Consider the following 18,801-nt stretch of genomic DNA (forward strand, 5'->3'; position numbering starts at 1 on the left):
CCTGATTTCCAGGAACAGATCTCAGATACTCTTATTCACTATATGGTTTCCCTGAGGAAATTTCCCTGCAGTTCACCTGTGAGGTCTTGATTAACTAAGGGAACATAATTAAATAAGCTTGGCCAGGAATATTCTTAAGAGCAAAGGACTTTCTGGAGTCCGAATGTTGCATGTGCTGGGTAGTCAGAGAATATGTGTAGGAGGGGAAGAATCCCACACTGGCTGCACACTCACTATCAGAGGGACCCAGTGGACACCTTGAACCTGGCAACTGTAGGCCAGAGGCTCTCAAAAGGCAGTGCTATATACACACATTTCAGTATCACTGGGATCAGGAGGCAGGCTTGAGGCTGAGAGGACATTCCATTCTGTCTGTAGTCTTAATAAGGGCCCTGACGGGCCTCCACAGGCCAGTTCAGTATGTGGAGTCCATAGGAACACAGGTCTGGTATCTGCCCCAGAAATAGCATGAAAGGCCTGTGGGGTCTTGATCTGGAACCGTAATCCAACACAATTCACTTGGCCTCTGTTCAGTCAACCAGTTACAAAGACACAGACCCTCTGTATGCCTGTACTTCATGGCTCTATATTCGAGACAACAACACTTTCCCTCTGTGGGACTGCTGGATTGTAGAAAGGCAGGAAGATGAATGTTTGGAGACTTATGATTGGGGCTCATGGTTTTAAGTTTGAAGACTATTCAGAGCAGATGGGTTGAGGCAGATGTTGACTCACTCACAGCAGCTGGGGCGATGGGGTACATGACCCCAGGGTAAGGGAGACAAGAAGCCTGGCCTCCAGGAGTCAATCTGGAGTCACAGGGTATGGGTGACATGGGCAAGAAAGACACTTCCCGCTGGTCTTCCCTTCTCCATTCTGTAATTCTTTCACCAAAGAAACAATGAGTGAACCACTGGTTGAGGTGAAAGGCAGATTTTAGCCTTATTCAAGTTCTGATTATATTTGCTCTTCCACTATTCTGATGTAAGGGATACCAGTGAGACTGGAGAGCAATTCAGTCTCTGGGAGGTGTCAGATCTGTCCCAGCAAGCAGCTGTTGACCTAGTAAAGGAGGGAGTCTCCCTGAGAAGAGACCACATAGGCCTCTGATAATCATTAAAAAACAACAACAACCCAACACTGCCAGTGTGTCTGGGAAGAGGAAAGTTGTGTTTGGCAGCAGCAGTCAAACTCAGTTGGCAGAACACCCTAGAGAAAAGCTGCTTTCTCAAGGGGCCCTGCGGTTTTCAGCTGGGAGCCTGCAAGAGCATTACTGCTGGGGATGGGAGGAGGCGGAGATGTGTCAAGGGGCAGTGTGGCCTGGATTCTTGGGAATCAAATCAAATAGCAGATGTCAGAGATGCCTGAGGCAGGGTGCCACAAAAGGGCAACTACAAACAGTTACAAGGTCCCTGGAGCCCCCCCGGAAGGAGCTTGCTGGGCCCCACAGCTCCAGCTGCAATCACAGGGCAAAGACACTATACACAACAGGCCCTGCAGGAACCACTCCCTCGGCTTTGGAAAAAGCATTTTCTTTTAGTTACTTTTTGCTCCTGTCCAACTCTCCTGCTCAGCAATGTAACATGTTTGTCTATGGGAGGGGAAACACGCCTGCCAAGGGTTCTGTCCTGTGGGAGTAGCTGAGAGAGAGGACAAAGTGAGAAGAGCTAAGCTTTTTCATCTTGGTGAGATCTCCAAAACCTGGAATCCAGAGAGATTTAATCTCTGCCATAGAGAAGCTTCTATCTAAAAACAGTAACACAAGAGAAGTCTTAAATGATCAAACACCTCTTTTAACTCAACTCAAAATTTCTCCATCTATAGGCTCCAAAATAATAGTTAAAAAATAAGAATCCATAGACTAGACTGGTGTTGAGCGTGCTGGGTGCCCTCAGAGCTGTCATGTAGTCCCTAGAGCATCTGAATCTTCTCCCAAGTCATGGCTTATTAGCTCCAGGAACAGCAGGCTTGGGAAGCAAGTGAAGCACCCACCTAGAGATCTGTGTCATAAAGTGAAGGGGGCTTTGGTGCTTCTGTGAGAATGTGGGTACTGGAATGTGTGTGTCTGTGTGTACCTGTCACTGTGATGTGTGCATTTCTGTGGGTGGTATGTGTATCTGGCCTATTGTTGCACATGTGTGTATGTGTCTGTGCTTCTAAGTGTGATGCTCTTATGTGTGTCTGTGTTCCTGTCAATCACCTGGAAGAGTGCCCTTTACTGCTTTCTATACACCTTCAGGCTCTCTGAGAGGGCTCAGGTCGTCCAACATGTTGCCAAATACTATTTCCTCCTTCATTTTCCCCTTTGAAACCAGCATCTTTCCCAACCCTCATTAGAATTCAGTTGCTTCAGGTAAATCTGATGGGCGATGTTACTTCTGAGGTTCATGAGGAATCTCTGACCCAGGCGATGCCAGTCCATTAACTCTTCTTAGATGAGGAAACTCAGGACTATGGATGATGAAGTCAGTGACAGAGAAATGTTAATTTGGGCAGGTAAAAGGTTGAAGTGGGTCAGGTCTGGGCGAGATCAGAAGGTATCATGTATCAGCAGCTAGCTCTGTGGGTGTCTTACAGGGTAGGGGACAGAGCTTGGGCATATTTCTCATTGACAGCCTCTCTAAGAACTTTGGTTTAACTGCCCAAGAGGGCGGCATGTGAGTGCTTGACCCTGAAGGTTGACTGCTGGACTCCCATTTATCCAGGGGGTCACAGGGCAACTCCACGGCTTTGTGGGATGGTCAATAACATGAAAACACCCAGGAACTCTAAGCAGCTGCATATTTCCTCCTGGGCAGGCAATGGGAGAAGGAAGCTTCCCCTTCTCTGGGCCTGAACAGTCTTGACTACAACACTGATTACCTTAAAGTACTTGTCTAGGATTTCACTGTAGTTGCTGCCTTTAGAGAACCAGCCGTCTGGAATGATCTCAGCTTCCAGCCACTGGATAATGCGACGCCGAAGCTCATCTCGATTGGCCTGATAGCAAACGACTGCAGGAAAGAGGAGAGAGATAAGCCAGGTGGTGAGGGAGGACCCCAGGGTCATCTGGCACCCGCTCCCTGGGGAGCACAATGCCCAGGCTGAGTCATCCCATCCAATCCCCACAGCACCTGGTGGGACAGGATTATCACACAAGGGTTCACAACCAGAAAGTGTCTAACCAGGAGTCAAGCTAATCTCACTAAAAGCATTTATTAAGATTGAGATTGAAAATGCTGAAACAGAGCTGCTTAAGTGAGGAAAAATAGAGCAGAAAAATATAGAACATTTTAATTAACTTTAGGAAGAAAAAGGGGGAAAAAAATCAATGAGCAGAGCAGCTCTTTTGGCTCAAGATAAGCTAAAGTAACACATGAACACATGAAAGCATTATCATTTGTTATGCTACAAGTTTTCTGATTTTCTTTTCCTTTTTTTTCTGATTTTTCTCTGTTTTTATCAACCAGGTCTATCAAAACTTTCTCCCATTTAAAATTTTACACCACCTTGCTGAGTGCAGTGGTACATACCTGTAATCCCAGTGACTTAGGAAGCTGAGTCAGGAGGATCGTAAATTCAAGGTTAGCCTGAGCTAACCTTATCTCAAAATAAAAAGGGCAGGGGATTAGCTCAGAGGTAGAGTGCTTGCCTAGCATGTGGCAAGCATGTGCCAAGCTCTAGGTCCTGGGTTCAATTCCCAGTAACACACACATACACACTTACACACACACACACACACACACACACAGGCACACACACAGGCACACACACAGGCACACACCACACCATCTGTATCATCCTCTTTTATGAACAACAGAAAACTAGGGCCAAGGAAGGGCCATGTCAAAGCTCTGCTCTGGACAGCTGTTGTAAGCCATGTGGGAGCAACAGGTGGGATCCAGAGTTGGGTGGATGAGGAAACAAAGTAGAGAAAGCCTTGGCAGAAGGAAATTCCTGGAAGACAACATATGTTGGGATGTGAAGGGGGCACTGAGCCAAGGATGTGAACAAGTGGGCATTCTTCTTCACCCTGCCCTTCCTATGCCCTTCATATTCTGTGTGATATGCAGAAACTCAATTTCTTCTTTTGTGAGGTCATTACAGTAAGATCTACCTCTCAAGGACATTATGAGGACCTGGATAAAGCATGGGCTAAATCGGTCTGGAACTACAATTCAAGATAAGATTTTAATCTGTATAGACAGAAAAAAACCACAGAAGTCTTACTGGCATTTTCAGTTATCAACTTTCGAAGGGGTTGTCCCTCAAAAGGCCTGTGACATGAGCATGCTTACAGAGTGTTGGAAAAGGACTTAGTGGCCTTCCTGTCCACGCAGTGTCACTATGCAGTGAAAATAGAAAACAGCTAACACCCCCCACCTCCAACAGCTGCTTTAATCGGCACGCACCCCCTAAAAATGCAGTGTTTTGCAGCTTTTGTGAGCTGTGTTCTGGGTCACAGGTTCTGAAAAACAGAAGAGCTTGTGTGCTCAGCAGGATCAGGCAACACAAGATTTCCTCAGAGATGCCTGCACATAGCAGGAAAAAAGCAGGCACTCACCTGGGCTGGCAGATGGACTTACAGATTTCTTCTCTGCAAGACAAAGGGAAAAATATGTTAACATAAAGTGAAGAAAATTTCTGCATATTTCTAGGATTAAAACTGCCCCACTCAAGGAGGGCTGTTTGTAGCCTTTCCATCAGTTTGTCTTAAATGATTATCTTTTCCTTCTTCCAGGGTCCAAGGATGGGATCTTTTCTTTTCTGCTTTGTTTGACATTTTGTGTCCACTGGGTTGCCCTCCTGATCTCACACCTCCTCCTGTTGGGTTGAAGGCTTCCTGGGATTTTGAGAATTCACGTGGAGAAACATTCTGGTCAGGGACTACATTGGGGACTTAACACCTGAGAAACAGTTTCTTGTTACTCCAGGGGAGGTCAAGACTGGGAGGGCTGGGCAGGGCGATAGCTTGGCAGGGGGCTGGTGTCTAATTAGCAACAACCACAGGATGCCTTCCCTTTTACTCTAATGGTAATGGTTTGAGTGCAAAAAAGAAGAAACATAATAGTACCAGGGTTGGGAAGTACCTACATTTAATTTATACATTCTGAAAAGTTGTGGAATTTCTTTAAGGACTTTCTTCTTATTGTTATATTTATGTGATCACCTTAACTACTCTCTAGCTGCAGGTAGGTGCAGGAAGGCCCCTGGGGCCTAATCCATAAAATCCAGCAGGTTCCTGAAAGTCAGGAGGGTGCATCTCCAACCAACTGGATGGTCTTCTCAGCTTTGGGTGGCAGTGACCTTGGTGGAAAGGTCATATGGTCAGCCAGGCCATACCCCACCCTCCCCTGTCTCTCCACAGGTAGAGTTACCATGCAGTGGTGATAGCATGCTTACCTTTGCAGTGTCCATCATAATCAACCTGGATTTTGGATCCAGTGAGGCAGGCATCGCGATGCAGCTCACAGTGGTTGAGGTAGGTTTTGCCGTTACTGCCACACACAGGCCTCTTGTGAGGTTTGCATTGCTGAAATAGACCCGCGGGAGGATGCTTGTGTGGTTATGGGCACTAACATGCACTTACACACACACACAAAGTCATCTTGTGAGGGAACTCCCCACCAGCATAGATGGAACCTCGATGCTGCTGTAGGACAGAGAGCCTCAGGCATGGCCATCAGTGACCCTACCCCACTTGATGCTGGAGGCACTCCAATGCTCAGTCCCTCATGGCCCTCTGTGTCCATCCTGATCCAGAGTCATCTCTTCTATTCAGTGAAGAAATGGATGTGCTTCTATGGCTCAAATATTTGTGTCCTCTCCAAAATTCATGTTGAAACATAATCCCCTTGCCTTTAATACTGTGGTTGCATTGGGGATTATGTTTCAACATGAATTTTGGAGAGGTCATGGGTCTTTCCTCATGAATGAGATTAAAGCCCTAATAAAAAGAGGTTTCACACAGCATTAGGCCCTTTTGCCCTTCTGCCTTTTGCTAGGTGAGGATGTTCAAGAGGAGGATGTTCAAAGTGCCACCTTGGAAGCAGAGACCAGGTCCTCACTGACTTCAAACCAACTTGTGATTGGATCCTGGACTTCACAGCCTCCAGAACTGTGAGAATTAAATTCCTATTATTTATAAATTACCCAGTCTCAGATTAATTAATGAATTAACAGAAAGGACATTTTATTGGGAGTCAGGAATCTGGATTTTTTGTTACTTTGGAAAAAGTCTTTCAATATCTTTGGAAGATCTAAGATCTCTCAAAATTCCAAAAATTTATGACCCAAAACTGGGAATATGGAGATTGATGGGTAGGGAAACACACACACATACACACACACACACACACACACACACACACACACACACATTTCAGTTCTTTTAGGGACTAATCATAGGGATCTCTTGTTCTGTTAGTATTTGGGGACCACTTTGTTTTCCTCCTAGTTTCACAACCTCTGTTGTGAGGCTGGGATTGGGACTACAGTAAATCCTTATGGACAGGAATATGGAATAAGGTTCGTCTGGCAACGAGGTTCAGCTTTGCCTACTGACAAAGATCACCATCAAGGTTTGCCAAGACCACAGTCAAGCTTGGTTTCTTTAGACTTTTGTGTTTCTTGAAGGGAGAAAGGAAGAAGGGGAAAGCAAATTCAGCCTAGACCTGATAAAGGGACAAGAAAGAGTCGATGAAAACAAACATATAAACTATCTTTATGGCATCTGGTGGGAATTAGTTCACTCACTCAAAACCACACAACTATATGTGGCTAAGCTGAGACTAGACTTGAGGCTTCCAGATCCTAAGTCAGGGCTTATGCCATCACTTTGTAGTCAGTATACTTCTATTGAGGACCTCTCACAGCAAAAGGATCCTCAGTAGGATCAGGTTTTTAGGTTTCCAAGTTGGGAAACTTGTTTTTCTGCAGCAATGGATCAGGGTCCTGAATCTGGGGACTAAGTTGATATAGTTATTTGAGAAAAGACCTGTGTTGCCAGGTTTTAGGTTGGTTTGACAGAGGAAGGAAAAAAAGCACATATCCAAGGTATTTATGTCTACCTTGGAAGTGAGAATTTACTAGAATCTTGACTATCTTTCAAAGGCTCACTTTGCTTTTTAGATGTCATCTAAAAACAAAATTGCAAAACCTGCATTTCTGTTCACTATTTTAAAAACCTTGGCACATCTTTTGACCTAGAGCCTTGGTGGCTTGATCCTATAGAAACAAAGGGAGAAGCATGAAAGGAAATTTGTACAGGAATGTTTTTGTTTGTGGTGATAAGCACTCAAAGAACCACTTACGTGGCCATCTATGAAAAAATAATTTAATAAACCTAGTTCTTTTATATTAATAAATATTATGCATCAGTTTTAAAAGGAGTTAAAACTGTTCTGTTCTGGAATGCTGTCCATGATATATTGATGAGTGCAAGATATAAATTACATATCTTTTTATCTATAAGGATTGTAATTTCATTTTTGCATAAAATAGGGGGAAACACAGGTTTATATTAGCACACACACACACAAAAAAAAACCCTGGAACAATAAATACAAAACTGATAATAGTAGTTATCTCAGACTAATGGGATTGGACAGTTTTGAGGAAAGATTATCAATTTTATGTCTGAATAAATGTTTATACTATTTGGCTTAAATAAAACAATTGCTTTTTGTTTGTTTGTTTCCAGGGTTGAACCCAAAGTTGCTTAACCACTAAGCCCTAAGACACATTCCTAGCTTGTTTTCTTTATTGTTTGTTTTGAGACAGGGTCTCCCTAAGTTGCTCAGGGATTGGCTAAGTTAATGAGGCTGGCTTTGAACTTGCAAGACTCCTGCCTCAGCTTCCCCAGCTGCTGGGATCACAGGTATGTGCCACTGCACCCAGCAATTGCCAATTTTTTAATTAAAAAGCTCTTATGTAACTAAACATATTTTTTATAAGAAAAACTTCTACATTAAAAACTATGCATCAGATTTTTAACCCTGGGGAAAAATACTACATGCCTTTTACGTAGACAAGGTGTACTTTTATAAAGATAATGAAATTGTTGGCACTGCTCTGCTTATTGGCAGCTCCAGCAAGGCAGCCACACGGGTCTTGGCCACCGTCATTCTGCTCCTGACATAAGCACCTACCTCAATGCAGAGGCATGTGGGCTCTCCCTTCTCTGTGACAGCACATTCCCTGCCAGCTCCACAGAACACATTGGCACAGATTTTGGATTTGCTTCTTAGTTCTTCCTAAAAGACAAATAAAGGAAACCATGTTACTGAGATAAGCTTATCACAGGATCAGCCAATGGTGGTGATTATCTTTCAAGCTCGGACTTTGGTCTGGAATTGCAACTCATGGTGCTAAAGGGTTTTGATCAGCCAAAAGTTGATCCTCCACAGTCAGCACCATACTCCCTGGCACTGCTTGGGCCTAGGCTCAGGTATCTCTGAGTCCCTAAGATTATTTCTCCAAGAGTAAGAATTACTTTCTTTCATGCTTTCTTTCTTTAGAAAATGATTATCCAGCACCTATTATATGTCAACACTACATTTAGGGCTGGAGATACAAAGGACAATCCTTTTTCTCAAGAAGCTCTATGGCTCTCATGGAGAGACATTTAGAAATGAATATATATATATATATATATATATAATATATATATATATATATACATGTATATATATATATATATACATGTATATATATATGTATATATTATATATAATATATATATATATATATTCATATATAATATATTATATATATATTAATGAAAGTACAATAATAGGGGTCCCATGGAGCTGGAGGGTAGCAGAGGAATGCAAGAATCAAATAGGACTTTCTGAAGATTTGACGTCTCAAATGATTCTTAAAGGATGAAAAGACTATGCCAGGTAGTGATAGGAACACTGGAAAGAAATATGAACATCTCATAGACTAAAACCTCATCAGGTGGTGTCAAATACAACATCATCTCAAAGACAAAGAAAGATGGCTAAACCATGGAAATATGGAGTTATTTGATATTTGTCCCCTATAAGTGTCTGCTTTGGCTTCAGGAATATGAGGGCCAAATCACCCAAAAGAGAGAACTCCCCTCAAGCCCCTTGCTGGTCAGGAGTCCCAATCAGATGTATATGGTAGAACTGATAGAGCAGGGAACAGCCTCAGTCTATGCCACCTGGAAATATGGGTACTGACAGGAGCTAATCTGTTGGTGGCACATTCCTTCCCTCCCATTCATTGGTGGCAGAAAGCCAACTCCACCTCACTCACTACTCAGCCCAGCAGTAGAGGTGATTAAACTAAAGAGAATGAAATTTCTTCAGCCCTTCTTCCTGACTGGCTAGGCTGGCAGTCACCAAAGGCCAATGGGTTGGCACTGATTGTGACAGTAAAGATGGCAGGTGGCATGCTGGGGTCACAGGGCTAGCTGTGGTAAAGGCAAGAGTCCATATTGCAGGCCACAGTAAGGCTTTTATAGCTGGTAAATATGTTATATTTATGAATTAAAAAAAAGCAAGAAAATAAAGAAGAGGCTTGAAAGCTGGGGACCCATGGCCAATCCAGTTGGTTTGCTGCCACCCTGAGGCTGCTCTGCAAACTCCTGGTTGTTCTCCGCGCCCTCCCCCACCCCCGCACCCCCCACCTTGGGGGCTTGACAGTCTTGGAGAGGTCTCCTATTGGTCTAGAAGTAATTTGCATGCTCACATTTCATTGGTTCACATGCTGTTGCTAAACCAATTCTTTTTTGGATGTTGCTAAGGCAAATTCAATAAAGCTGGCAAGCAAGAAAGAAAAGAGGAAGTAATTCCCAGAGGAGTAGGTGGACCAGGGAGCTGTTGTTTCTAAACATGGAATGCTGATAAAATCAAGCCTATTCTCCAGACAGGGCCCTCTTCTGAGAACTCTGCCTGGGAATGTAATGCAATATTGAAAAGGAATAGGAAAAAGCTATTGCTGATCAGTGTTAAAAAACCACCATCAACAAAAAAACAATCTCAGGATACCCTTCTCCCCACCCCCTCCCTTTCATTAGATGTACCAATCCCTGTGGGTGTGTCCCATGTGCTTCAGACACACAAAAAGCATGCTCAGACACATTGCCTGCACTCAAGGACACACCTGCACACAGTTCCACAAGCAAACACCCACAAACCTCTTCTGGCTTGCTGCACATCCCTAACTAGTCACTTTAATTTTTTGAGCTTCATGTGTAAAATAGGAGTAAATACTACGAAGATGAAATGAGATAATATATTTGGAAATGCATCACAGTAAAGCAAGCTGCCCATGCAAAGTGTGATTAATGGGAATATCTTACAGAGGACTGCAGAATAGCAGATGACCCTTACAGGGCCTCCTTTTATCATATGCTGTTTTTAGTGAGGATTAAAAACAAAAGTTTATCCTTATAAATTGAATTCAGTACAAGTCATTTTTCAAAAATAGTTTCAAAAATCCATTCAGAGACAATATCTTTGACTCACCCTTGAATAGTACAGTTAAAATTTACAAAGAATTTTTTTTTTTTTATAAAACTTCATCTTACTGTGTGGACAACCCTGCAAGAACATGTATATTATTAATATCCATTTTATACATGAGGACATTGAAGATCAGAATGGTCAAATAACTTGCCCAAAGTCCCAAAGTTAGAAATGAGAGGAGCTAGGATTCAAACCAGATCTCCAGATAATAGATAACCAATCTTCTATTTATACATACCTTCTCTTTATAAAATACCTGCTAAATGATTTATTATATATTAGACTTATTTCATGTCCAGATGACTTAAGGTTAAGGAAACTAAATGGGCATATAAACTGTGTAATTAATAGGCGTAAGGAGAAAGTGTCGAGGAGCTCGACATCCCACCTCTGTTCCTTTCTTGCCATGGTCATGGGCAAGGTACTCTCTTTAAACCTCAGTTTCCTCATGTATAAAATGGAAATACAGATTCTCAGAGGGTTGTTGTGAGGACTGAATAAGACATATTGCATGCTGCAGAGTGTCTGCCGCACAACAGAAAATGGCTGCTACTACAATGGGTAATTTATTTTCAGTTTTCCCACTGAGACGCTATCATTGTCACCTTCAGCTGTCATGACCCCATTCTTACTTGTCCTTGCTTACAGTGGAATAGTAATACTGAAAGAAGGAGGGCTGATGGAATGGAAAAAAGCAATGGGCCTTACAACCCCGGAGTCCTGTTTGCAGCGATGAGGGAGGCCACCAGTTATACAACCATTCCTCTTTGCAGGTGACACGTCTGTCAATAGGTGGCAATCTCTCTCTTTGTCTTCCACAGCCCAGAGCCGCAATGCAGAAGTAGTCTTGGCTCCTGCAGCTCTGCCCAGCTGTTTTCCCAGTGAAAAGTGGTGCAGGAGATGAGGAAACAGGACAGACACCCTACAAGAGTAGGCAGGAGAATCTGCCAATTTAGGAAGGAATGTCTTCCCTGCAGCCCTCAAAGACCTCCACAGTTCACAGGCAGGCTTCAATGCAGAAAAAAAAAAAAAATCAAGAACGAAGAAATTTTTCTCCAGAGTGGTCACATCTTTGTGCCACTGAAAACCTTTCTGCAAGCACCATCTTCTATGGGAGCAAAAGTGTCAGGTGCATCCTTAAGGCTCCCAGAATGTTTCTTAAGGTGGAAGGTGGCCTTACTAATCTGTTGAGTGACCAATTCTGAGTCAGAGAGAAAAACACCCTGAGTTGGGAAAAAAAAACTGAATGAAAAGGCTCATGGGCAGTGATGGCTGCATGGTGAGGAGTGTCACGGTGAGAGACACAGAAAAGAAATGAGGAAGACAGCAATGATGAAGCGGGGCAGCAGGGGAGGTGGTGAGTGGTGTGGGTTTCAACAGCTGATCTGAGGATCTTTCTGTGGATCCCATGCAATGGCCTTCAGAAGGTTTGGGTCTAGTAGGTGACATGATGAATGTGATGTTTTGGAATGTGAATTTGTATCGAGTCTTTCCGATTCTGAAATTCTAGTTTAAAGGGCAAGACAGCCTGGATGGAGAGAATCAGAGCAATCTGGTAGGTCTAAGGCAGCAGTCTAGTCAGGAATGACAAACTCATAAGACCCCACCTGATGTTAACCACAGCACCTACAACTGAGCGGTATTCTGTCCTTACCACCTTAGTCCCATGTAACAGATGCAGAAAATCTGTGACATATGGAGGCCACATAACTAGTGAAAGAGCTCAGAAACAGAACACAAGTTGACCTGACCTAAACCTCGTAGTTCCTGTATGAAGTATGGTGGAGGCAGGGAACCATGGGGGGAGGGGACAGCTACAAAGGCTGGCACAGGGTGCAATGTACTTCTTATGAATGAAACAGAACTATTTGGTTTACCGCCATAATAATTTTTGGAATTGGGTCCCAATACTGGAGAAGAATATCACCTATGTATAGATAATCACTTGGGCACATGCATGTTCTCTACGGGCATGAGGCTACAGGCAGATCCATTTATATAACAGCATTAACAGGCACCTAAGTCTGAATTTATCCATGAATTCAATGGGTTACATGGGAGCAGGGGTTATATTCTGTAAGTGTGGGCACCCAGATATAGTGATAAAAATCAACAAAATATTTGCCTCCAAAACAGAGAACTCTCAGGTTGTTCTAGCTTTATGCTTTCATTTCTGACTTGCATCCCTGTTGTTTTCATGGTATGTGTTAAAACTAGACTCTGAGGATTTGGTTAAGGTTAATTTCACATTGCAGATTCCCTTTGGTAAAAGATTGATCAGGAATATTTCTTTTATCAGAAAAATACTCTCTCTGGGCAACTGTCAGCTATTAAATGGAAATAATAATACTTTATAATTATTCAGCAATTTTGATGAATATGTGTTTGTTACTACCATTTTTGACTCTCAAGCCCTTTTAATATAGGCAGGCAGGAGGCTCTTCCAGATTTAAGATCCTGTGATGTAAACAAAGCTGAGGTTCACAGTCATAAGTGACTGGTCCAAGATCTCACAGCTGCAGAGTGCAGAGCCAGGTCCTAGTCCTAGGCCTCCAGACTTTAACACCAGTTTCTTTTCACTAAACTGCTCTTGATTCAAAACCAGGAAAGGTATCATCTTGAATCCAAAGTCTTACAAAAAGGAAATTATTTTTGCAAGCAAATGGAAAAGCAAATTATTTGCAAAATCACCAGTGGAGGTGATCATGTGTCTGAGTCTCTGGACCAACCAGCTTTAGGTCTGAGCATAAAATATACTTTGAATGTTCAAAAGAAAGTATTCTGAAGTCAAACAATTTCTAGAAGAACAGTATGTTTTGGCAGGAGAGGAAGCTTATAAAAGCAAAGCCATAAAACTGTCAGCTTAATATACTGTCATTTCACTAACATGAACTGGGTCGGCTATGCCCCCTCCAACCTCTTCCTCCTTTCCAATTTAAAAAGAAAAAAAAAAAAAAAAAAGAGGCCCTGACTTTGCCAAGGTGGAATGGTGGAATTCTGGCTCCACTTGCCACTATACTGTGACAGAGCGGCTTTGTTGCCGTGAGAAAAGCTCTCCTTGCTTTGCCAGAATTAGTCATGGAAACTTCACAGGAACATCAGGGCCCCTCAGAAACACAGAGTACTATGGAGCTGGGGACAAAGGAATTCACAGAACTGGAGAGAGTGGGGGCAGGGGCCCTGGGGTGTGGTGCTTAGGGTGGGATGCTGGCTGCTTCCAGAGAGCTGGTCTGGAGTGGAACTCTGTAATAAAGCCGGAGAAAGCCAAGAAGAAAGAGTAAAATTGCTTTAGACCCTGGGAATCTAGCTGGAGCGCCACGTGACTTGCTCAATCTCTCTCTTTTTTTTGAAAAAGGAATGTGTTCGTGCATCCTGCATAAGCTAGGGAAAGAGGCAGAAAGAGGTGTAATGATTTTAGCAGTAGTTCTGATGCACTTGGCAGTAGACACTGCATTTGTGCCAACCCTACCATAAGGGCCCCTCCCTTAAATGTATTCACAACCAATCCCTCAACTCAAGGTCCAGGTTTTGTGAGGCCTGAAGCTTAAACAATTTGGGGGCCCTCTGTAAGGAAAAAAAAAAAAAGCACATAACTTTGAATGCAAAATTGGGCACAAGGCCCCGCAAGAGGCCTTGCAAGTAAAAGAACTAAAACTGATGCTTAATTAGCTTCATGGTAAATCCAAGTCTCCACTTGCCCTATTATTTTATTCATATACAAGATCTTTCTAACAATGGCTTTTGGGCCTTCAGTGTGTTTCAGCCATATTGAATATTTTATGCACAGATAGTTTACCTTAAGTAGATTCTAAAGGCCTTCCATCCTTGGCTTTCCCACAGACCCACTATGGGTCCTGTCTGAGAAAATGCTCAATTAATAGTTTTTACATTAAATGTCGTTTGGGGATACAAAGTTTCAATTATGCAAAATAAGAAATTCTATTTTCTTAGCAAATCAGAAGTATCTATGATGGTACAGTTAACATGGGTACTTCTAATCTGCTAAGAGAATAGTTACATCTTCTACACATACAATGGTAAGTATGTAGAGGTAATAAATTGTGTCAATTAGTTCGATTACAGTGATAGTTTCACAATGGACACAAATACCAAAACATCAAGTTGTATATTTTCAATGTATAAAAATTTCATTGATAACGATATTTTTAATAAATCTGTTTAAAAATAAAAAGAAACTAGAGGCTGGCTTGGAAGGCTTCACAAAGATGTGGTCTTTGAGCTGCCAAAGACCTCATTCCCTCCCCTAAACCCTGTCCGATCTACTCCAGTAATTTTATAAAATACAGATTCCCTGGTTCCTCCTCCAGAGACTGATTTTGTAGGTCTAGGGTGGGGCCCTGGATTCTAGCAAGAAAACAAACTGTCAGGTGGTTCTCCGGTCAGTCAGGTTTGTAGCTTACTGGGACACTGCAGGCACAAACCCAAATAATCTGTGGCACCACAGAGTTGAGTGATGAGGTGCTGGTGCTGTGGGAAGGAAGCCTCTGCAGGCTGAGCGGTTTACCAGATGGAGCCGCAGGAGCAGGGCCAGAGTGCGATAATGTGGATGCAGAGGCCCAGAACCAGGAAAGCCCAGGTCTTGCTCAAGGAGCCAAGGATGGCTCAGATTTGAAGAACATTGGGGAAAGAGTGGGACAAAGACTGTTGTAAAGGGCTCACCTGGAATAACATGCTAAGAATCTGTACTTGTTTGCGGAAGTGAAGTACTAGTAAGCCAGTGAAGAGTTTTGTTTTGTACTGTTGGGGATCGAACTCAAGGCCTCTTGCATGCTAAGCAATCTCCTCTAACAATGAGCTACAGCCATGGCTCGTATTTATTTATTTAGTTAGTTTTGAGACAAGTTAAGTTACCTGTCACTAAGTTACCCAGACTAGCCTTGAACTTGTAATCCTCCTGCCTCAGTCTCCCAAATCTCTGGGATAACAGAGGTATTCACCAAACCCAGCAGCCCTGTGTATTTCTTAAGGATTCTCTAACTGCCAGGTGCTACTGAACCCAGAGGAGTCAGCAGTAAATAAAACAGACAGACATACCCATCCTCAAAAAACTTCAATTTTAGTGAGAGAAACAGATAAGTAAAATGTGTGCTATGCGAGGTGGTAATATGTGATATGGAGAACAATAAAACAGGAGAGGATGGTCTGGAGTGTTGGGGAGTTAATGGCAGCAGTTACAATTTTGAATAGAATGCATGGCAGAGAAGTAAGGATAGAGGCATGAGTCTGTAGCCCCTGCAGGAATCAGCTATGCCTTTCTTTCTTCTTTGTATAAATGAATGAATAAATCAAAACTCGGGCAGATCTGACCTAATCATCAAGTATAGAGAAAAACATGTAAAGCTTGCCTAAATCTTTCTCTCAATTGGATATTTAAAAAGCATTTTAAAACCGGACTGTTTGCATCAGTCTTGCCTTCCTCCGTTTGTCCTCTTTGCTGATTCTGTGAGGTCACACACTGGCTTAAAATATTTCAGCAGCTTCCGGTGGTCTCCACACATTAAAGTGTCATTTTAGCCTGGCATGCACAGGGTTCTTGATTTAGCAACTTAGCCATATAAATTTGGACTCTTGTTTGTTTATGTAAAGTAACTGAAGTTAACCTAAGCGAAAACATTTAAAAATTAAAAATGTCACTTGGGGTCCATTCAAGTTAGTCTGTCAGTGGCCAGTGACAGCAACACTCATGGTGCTTCTGAGAAAGCATGGCTAGGCTCCACAACATCAAAATAAGGGATGCATCACACCAGAAGGATTAACTTTGAGGTACAAATCACCCATTGTGGACTTGCCAACTAAGAATTATTTAAGTCTGCTTCGTGTAATGGTGCATGCCTGTAATCCCAGCAATTTAGGAGGCTGAGGCAGGAGGATGGCAAATTTGGGGACAGTCTGCACAACTTAACAAGGCCCTGTCTCAAAAAGAAAATTTATAAAAATTCTCCTTTGTATTAATTTCCAGGTCCAGCTCTATCACATCTTATGGGATACGACATGCTCCTGACATTATCTACTCATTATATGATAATGTACTATGTGCCTACTACAGATTGCTGTGTTCAAATTTCAAAAGGGACAATGCCGTTTACCTTAACTATCTTCTTATTTTACAGAATCTGTCACATGGACTCTGTGTTTGCCTTTTCAGACTGAAAAATCCGAGTTGGCTCAAGATCTTTGACTCCTTCCCTAGAGGTTTAGAGGAGTGTCTGTAAGAGATGGAGTCTTGGGAAGGGTCAAGTGAGGGAGGGGCAGGCGGGAATGAGTCAGGTATGAATGAGTCTATGGGGACACATCCCAACGACAGTTGAAAATAAAGGCCAAAGATGAACATCCAGATATCATCTGTATAGGAATGAGAAATGGGGACGAAGGAACAAATGAGCTTAGAAGCAAATGGTGGATAGAAGGCTGAGGGCAGTTGGGCAGAGGAAGGGAAAGGATGAGCAGACAGCACAGAGAGAGCAGGAATTGGGCATTTACCCCTGTATACCCAGCAACTTAGGAGGCTGTGGTAGGAGGATCAGAAGTTCAAGGTCAGCCTGGTCAATTTAGTGAGACTCAGCAACTTAATGAGATCCTGTCCCAAAATAAAAAATAAAAAGGGCTGGGGATGTAGCTCAGTGATAGAGCACCACTGGGTTCAATTCCAAGTTAAAAATACCCCCCCCCCCAATAGAGAGAGAGAATGAATGAATGTATGTGTGTGTGTGTGTGTGTGTGTGTGTGTGTGTGTGTGCGCGTGTGTGCAGGAGAACAGACTGCCTGTAGTTCACAGGGGTTCTCCGTACAAACCAGAAAAAAACGGGGCACCAGGCGAAGTTAGAAGGTTTGGTAAGCAGAGTGCCGATTGGATTTCAGGCACTTACCTCCTTGGGCAGTTAACAGCTTGTACAACTGAATGAGGGCTCAAGGCACAGAAGCCAAGAAAGGAGAGGAGGAACACTCAGAAACCTAGAAGACTAGTTAGTCTAGAGAGCTCCAAGGAATGAATGACTGGATGATGAATACCATTGCACTACTGCATGAGAAATAAACTGGTGAACATTGGGATGAAACAGCCAAAAAAAAAAAAAAAAAAAAAAGATAGTTAGAAAAAAAGAAAGAAAGAAATAAAGCTCTTAGACCTCCACTGAAGTCTGAGACAATAATGCAGAGGCTTGACCAGAGACAGGCACTTAGAAGGACTAATGCAGGAGGCTGGAGAGGGGCCCTGGACATGTCTCTGCCACAAGTGCAGTGTGACTTATGGAAAGTTGGAGCCTCGGTTTTCCCATCTCTAAAATGCAGAGTTAGTAGATGTTAACTAAGTTCCTCACACTGCTTTGAATTCATGGGGCAGGAGATGTAGTTCAGTGATAGTTGCTTGCCTAGCAAGAGCAAGACTCTTGTGTTCAATCCCCAGCGCTGCAAAAACAAAGACTGGTTACCTACAGAGCTCTTGATGGTGTTTCAGGGGCTTTGCTGGGGGAATTAAAGTTGGTTCTTATAGTCCACGGACATTCATAAACAATGCCTTTTTATTCCCTCCTGGATTCCGGCAGAGGAAATCAGGGAAGCAGTAACTGGACCCCAATTGAGTGGTCTGATTTCACTCATGGTGAGCTAAAGTTTTATTCGACTTGTGTTTGCCTTGCATGAAAAAAGGGAAGAAAAGAAAGGAGAGAATCCCTAAAGGAAATTCACAGGAGATTCACAAGTCTCCATTCCTGCCAAGAACCTGTCACTGAAGTATGTCTGGGGCTGCCAGAGCTCACATTTACTCAGCATTCATGCTCTAATTATTTCCACATGTAGTTCAAGGAAAATGGCTGATCAAAAGTTAAAAAAAAAAAAAAAAATCCCAACACCTACATCCCAATTCCCTCAACTCAGAGGGGGAGAAGGCTCTAGGGCAGCTATGGGAGAGTTCCAGACAGCCAGTTTTAGAAGTGCCCCCTGCAGCCTGACACATCTGGACCAACATCCCTGCATGTTCCAAGCACTCCATCTCATGCAAGTCAACCCTCCACCTCCCTGTGCTTCCCATGCCCAGAAACAATTAGGATTCATTTTTTAGAATTCTGAGTGGAATGCACGAATTAGGGCCTTTATATGGTGGAAGGCAGATGAGAAATGGACAGATCTCAGAGGAATCTAGATCTCTGTTCCATCCACTTTGCCCTGCTAGGAAAGGAGTCCACTGTTTCAGAGAACTTAGGCAGCTTCCCCTCCACCACATCTGTGGCTCCTTTCCATTACTGCAATTTGCACATGGCTCCTACCTTGAAAGCAAAGCTACTGTCCTCCATTGACCTAGCACTGA

The 18,801-nt window shown here is 43.0% G+C and overlaps 1 protein-coding gene across 1 annotated transcript in view; it reads right to left on the reverse strand.

Moving 5' to 3' along the window:
- Nucleotides 1–18,801, reverse strand: part of Fstl1 (follistatin like 1) — a 52,543-nt gene that overhangs the window by 10,509 nt on the left and 23,233 nt on the right. The window contains exons 3-6 of the mRNA XM_026394606.2: nt 8,130–8,234; nt 5,383–5,512; nt 4,544–4,576; nt 2,863–2,993 (exon numbers count right to left, since the gene is read on the reverse strand). Coding sequence (XP_026250391.2) covers nt 2,863–2,993; nt 4,544–4,576; nt 5,383–5,512; nt 8,130–8,234 — 399 coding nt within the window. The remainder of the gene's footprint in view (nt 1–2,862; nt 2,994–4,543; nt 4,577–5,382; nt 5,513–8,129; nt 8,235–18,801) is intronic.

The sequence above is a fragment of the Urocitellus parryii genome, chromosome 2 (assembly GCF_045843805.1).
Source record: "Urocitellus parryii isolate mUroPar1 chromosome 2, mUroPar1.hap1, whole genome shotgun sequence".
In the NCBI taxonomy this organism is placed as follows: Eukaryota; Metazoa; Chordata; class Mammalia; order Rodentia; family Sciuridae; genus Urocitellus; species Urocitellus parryii.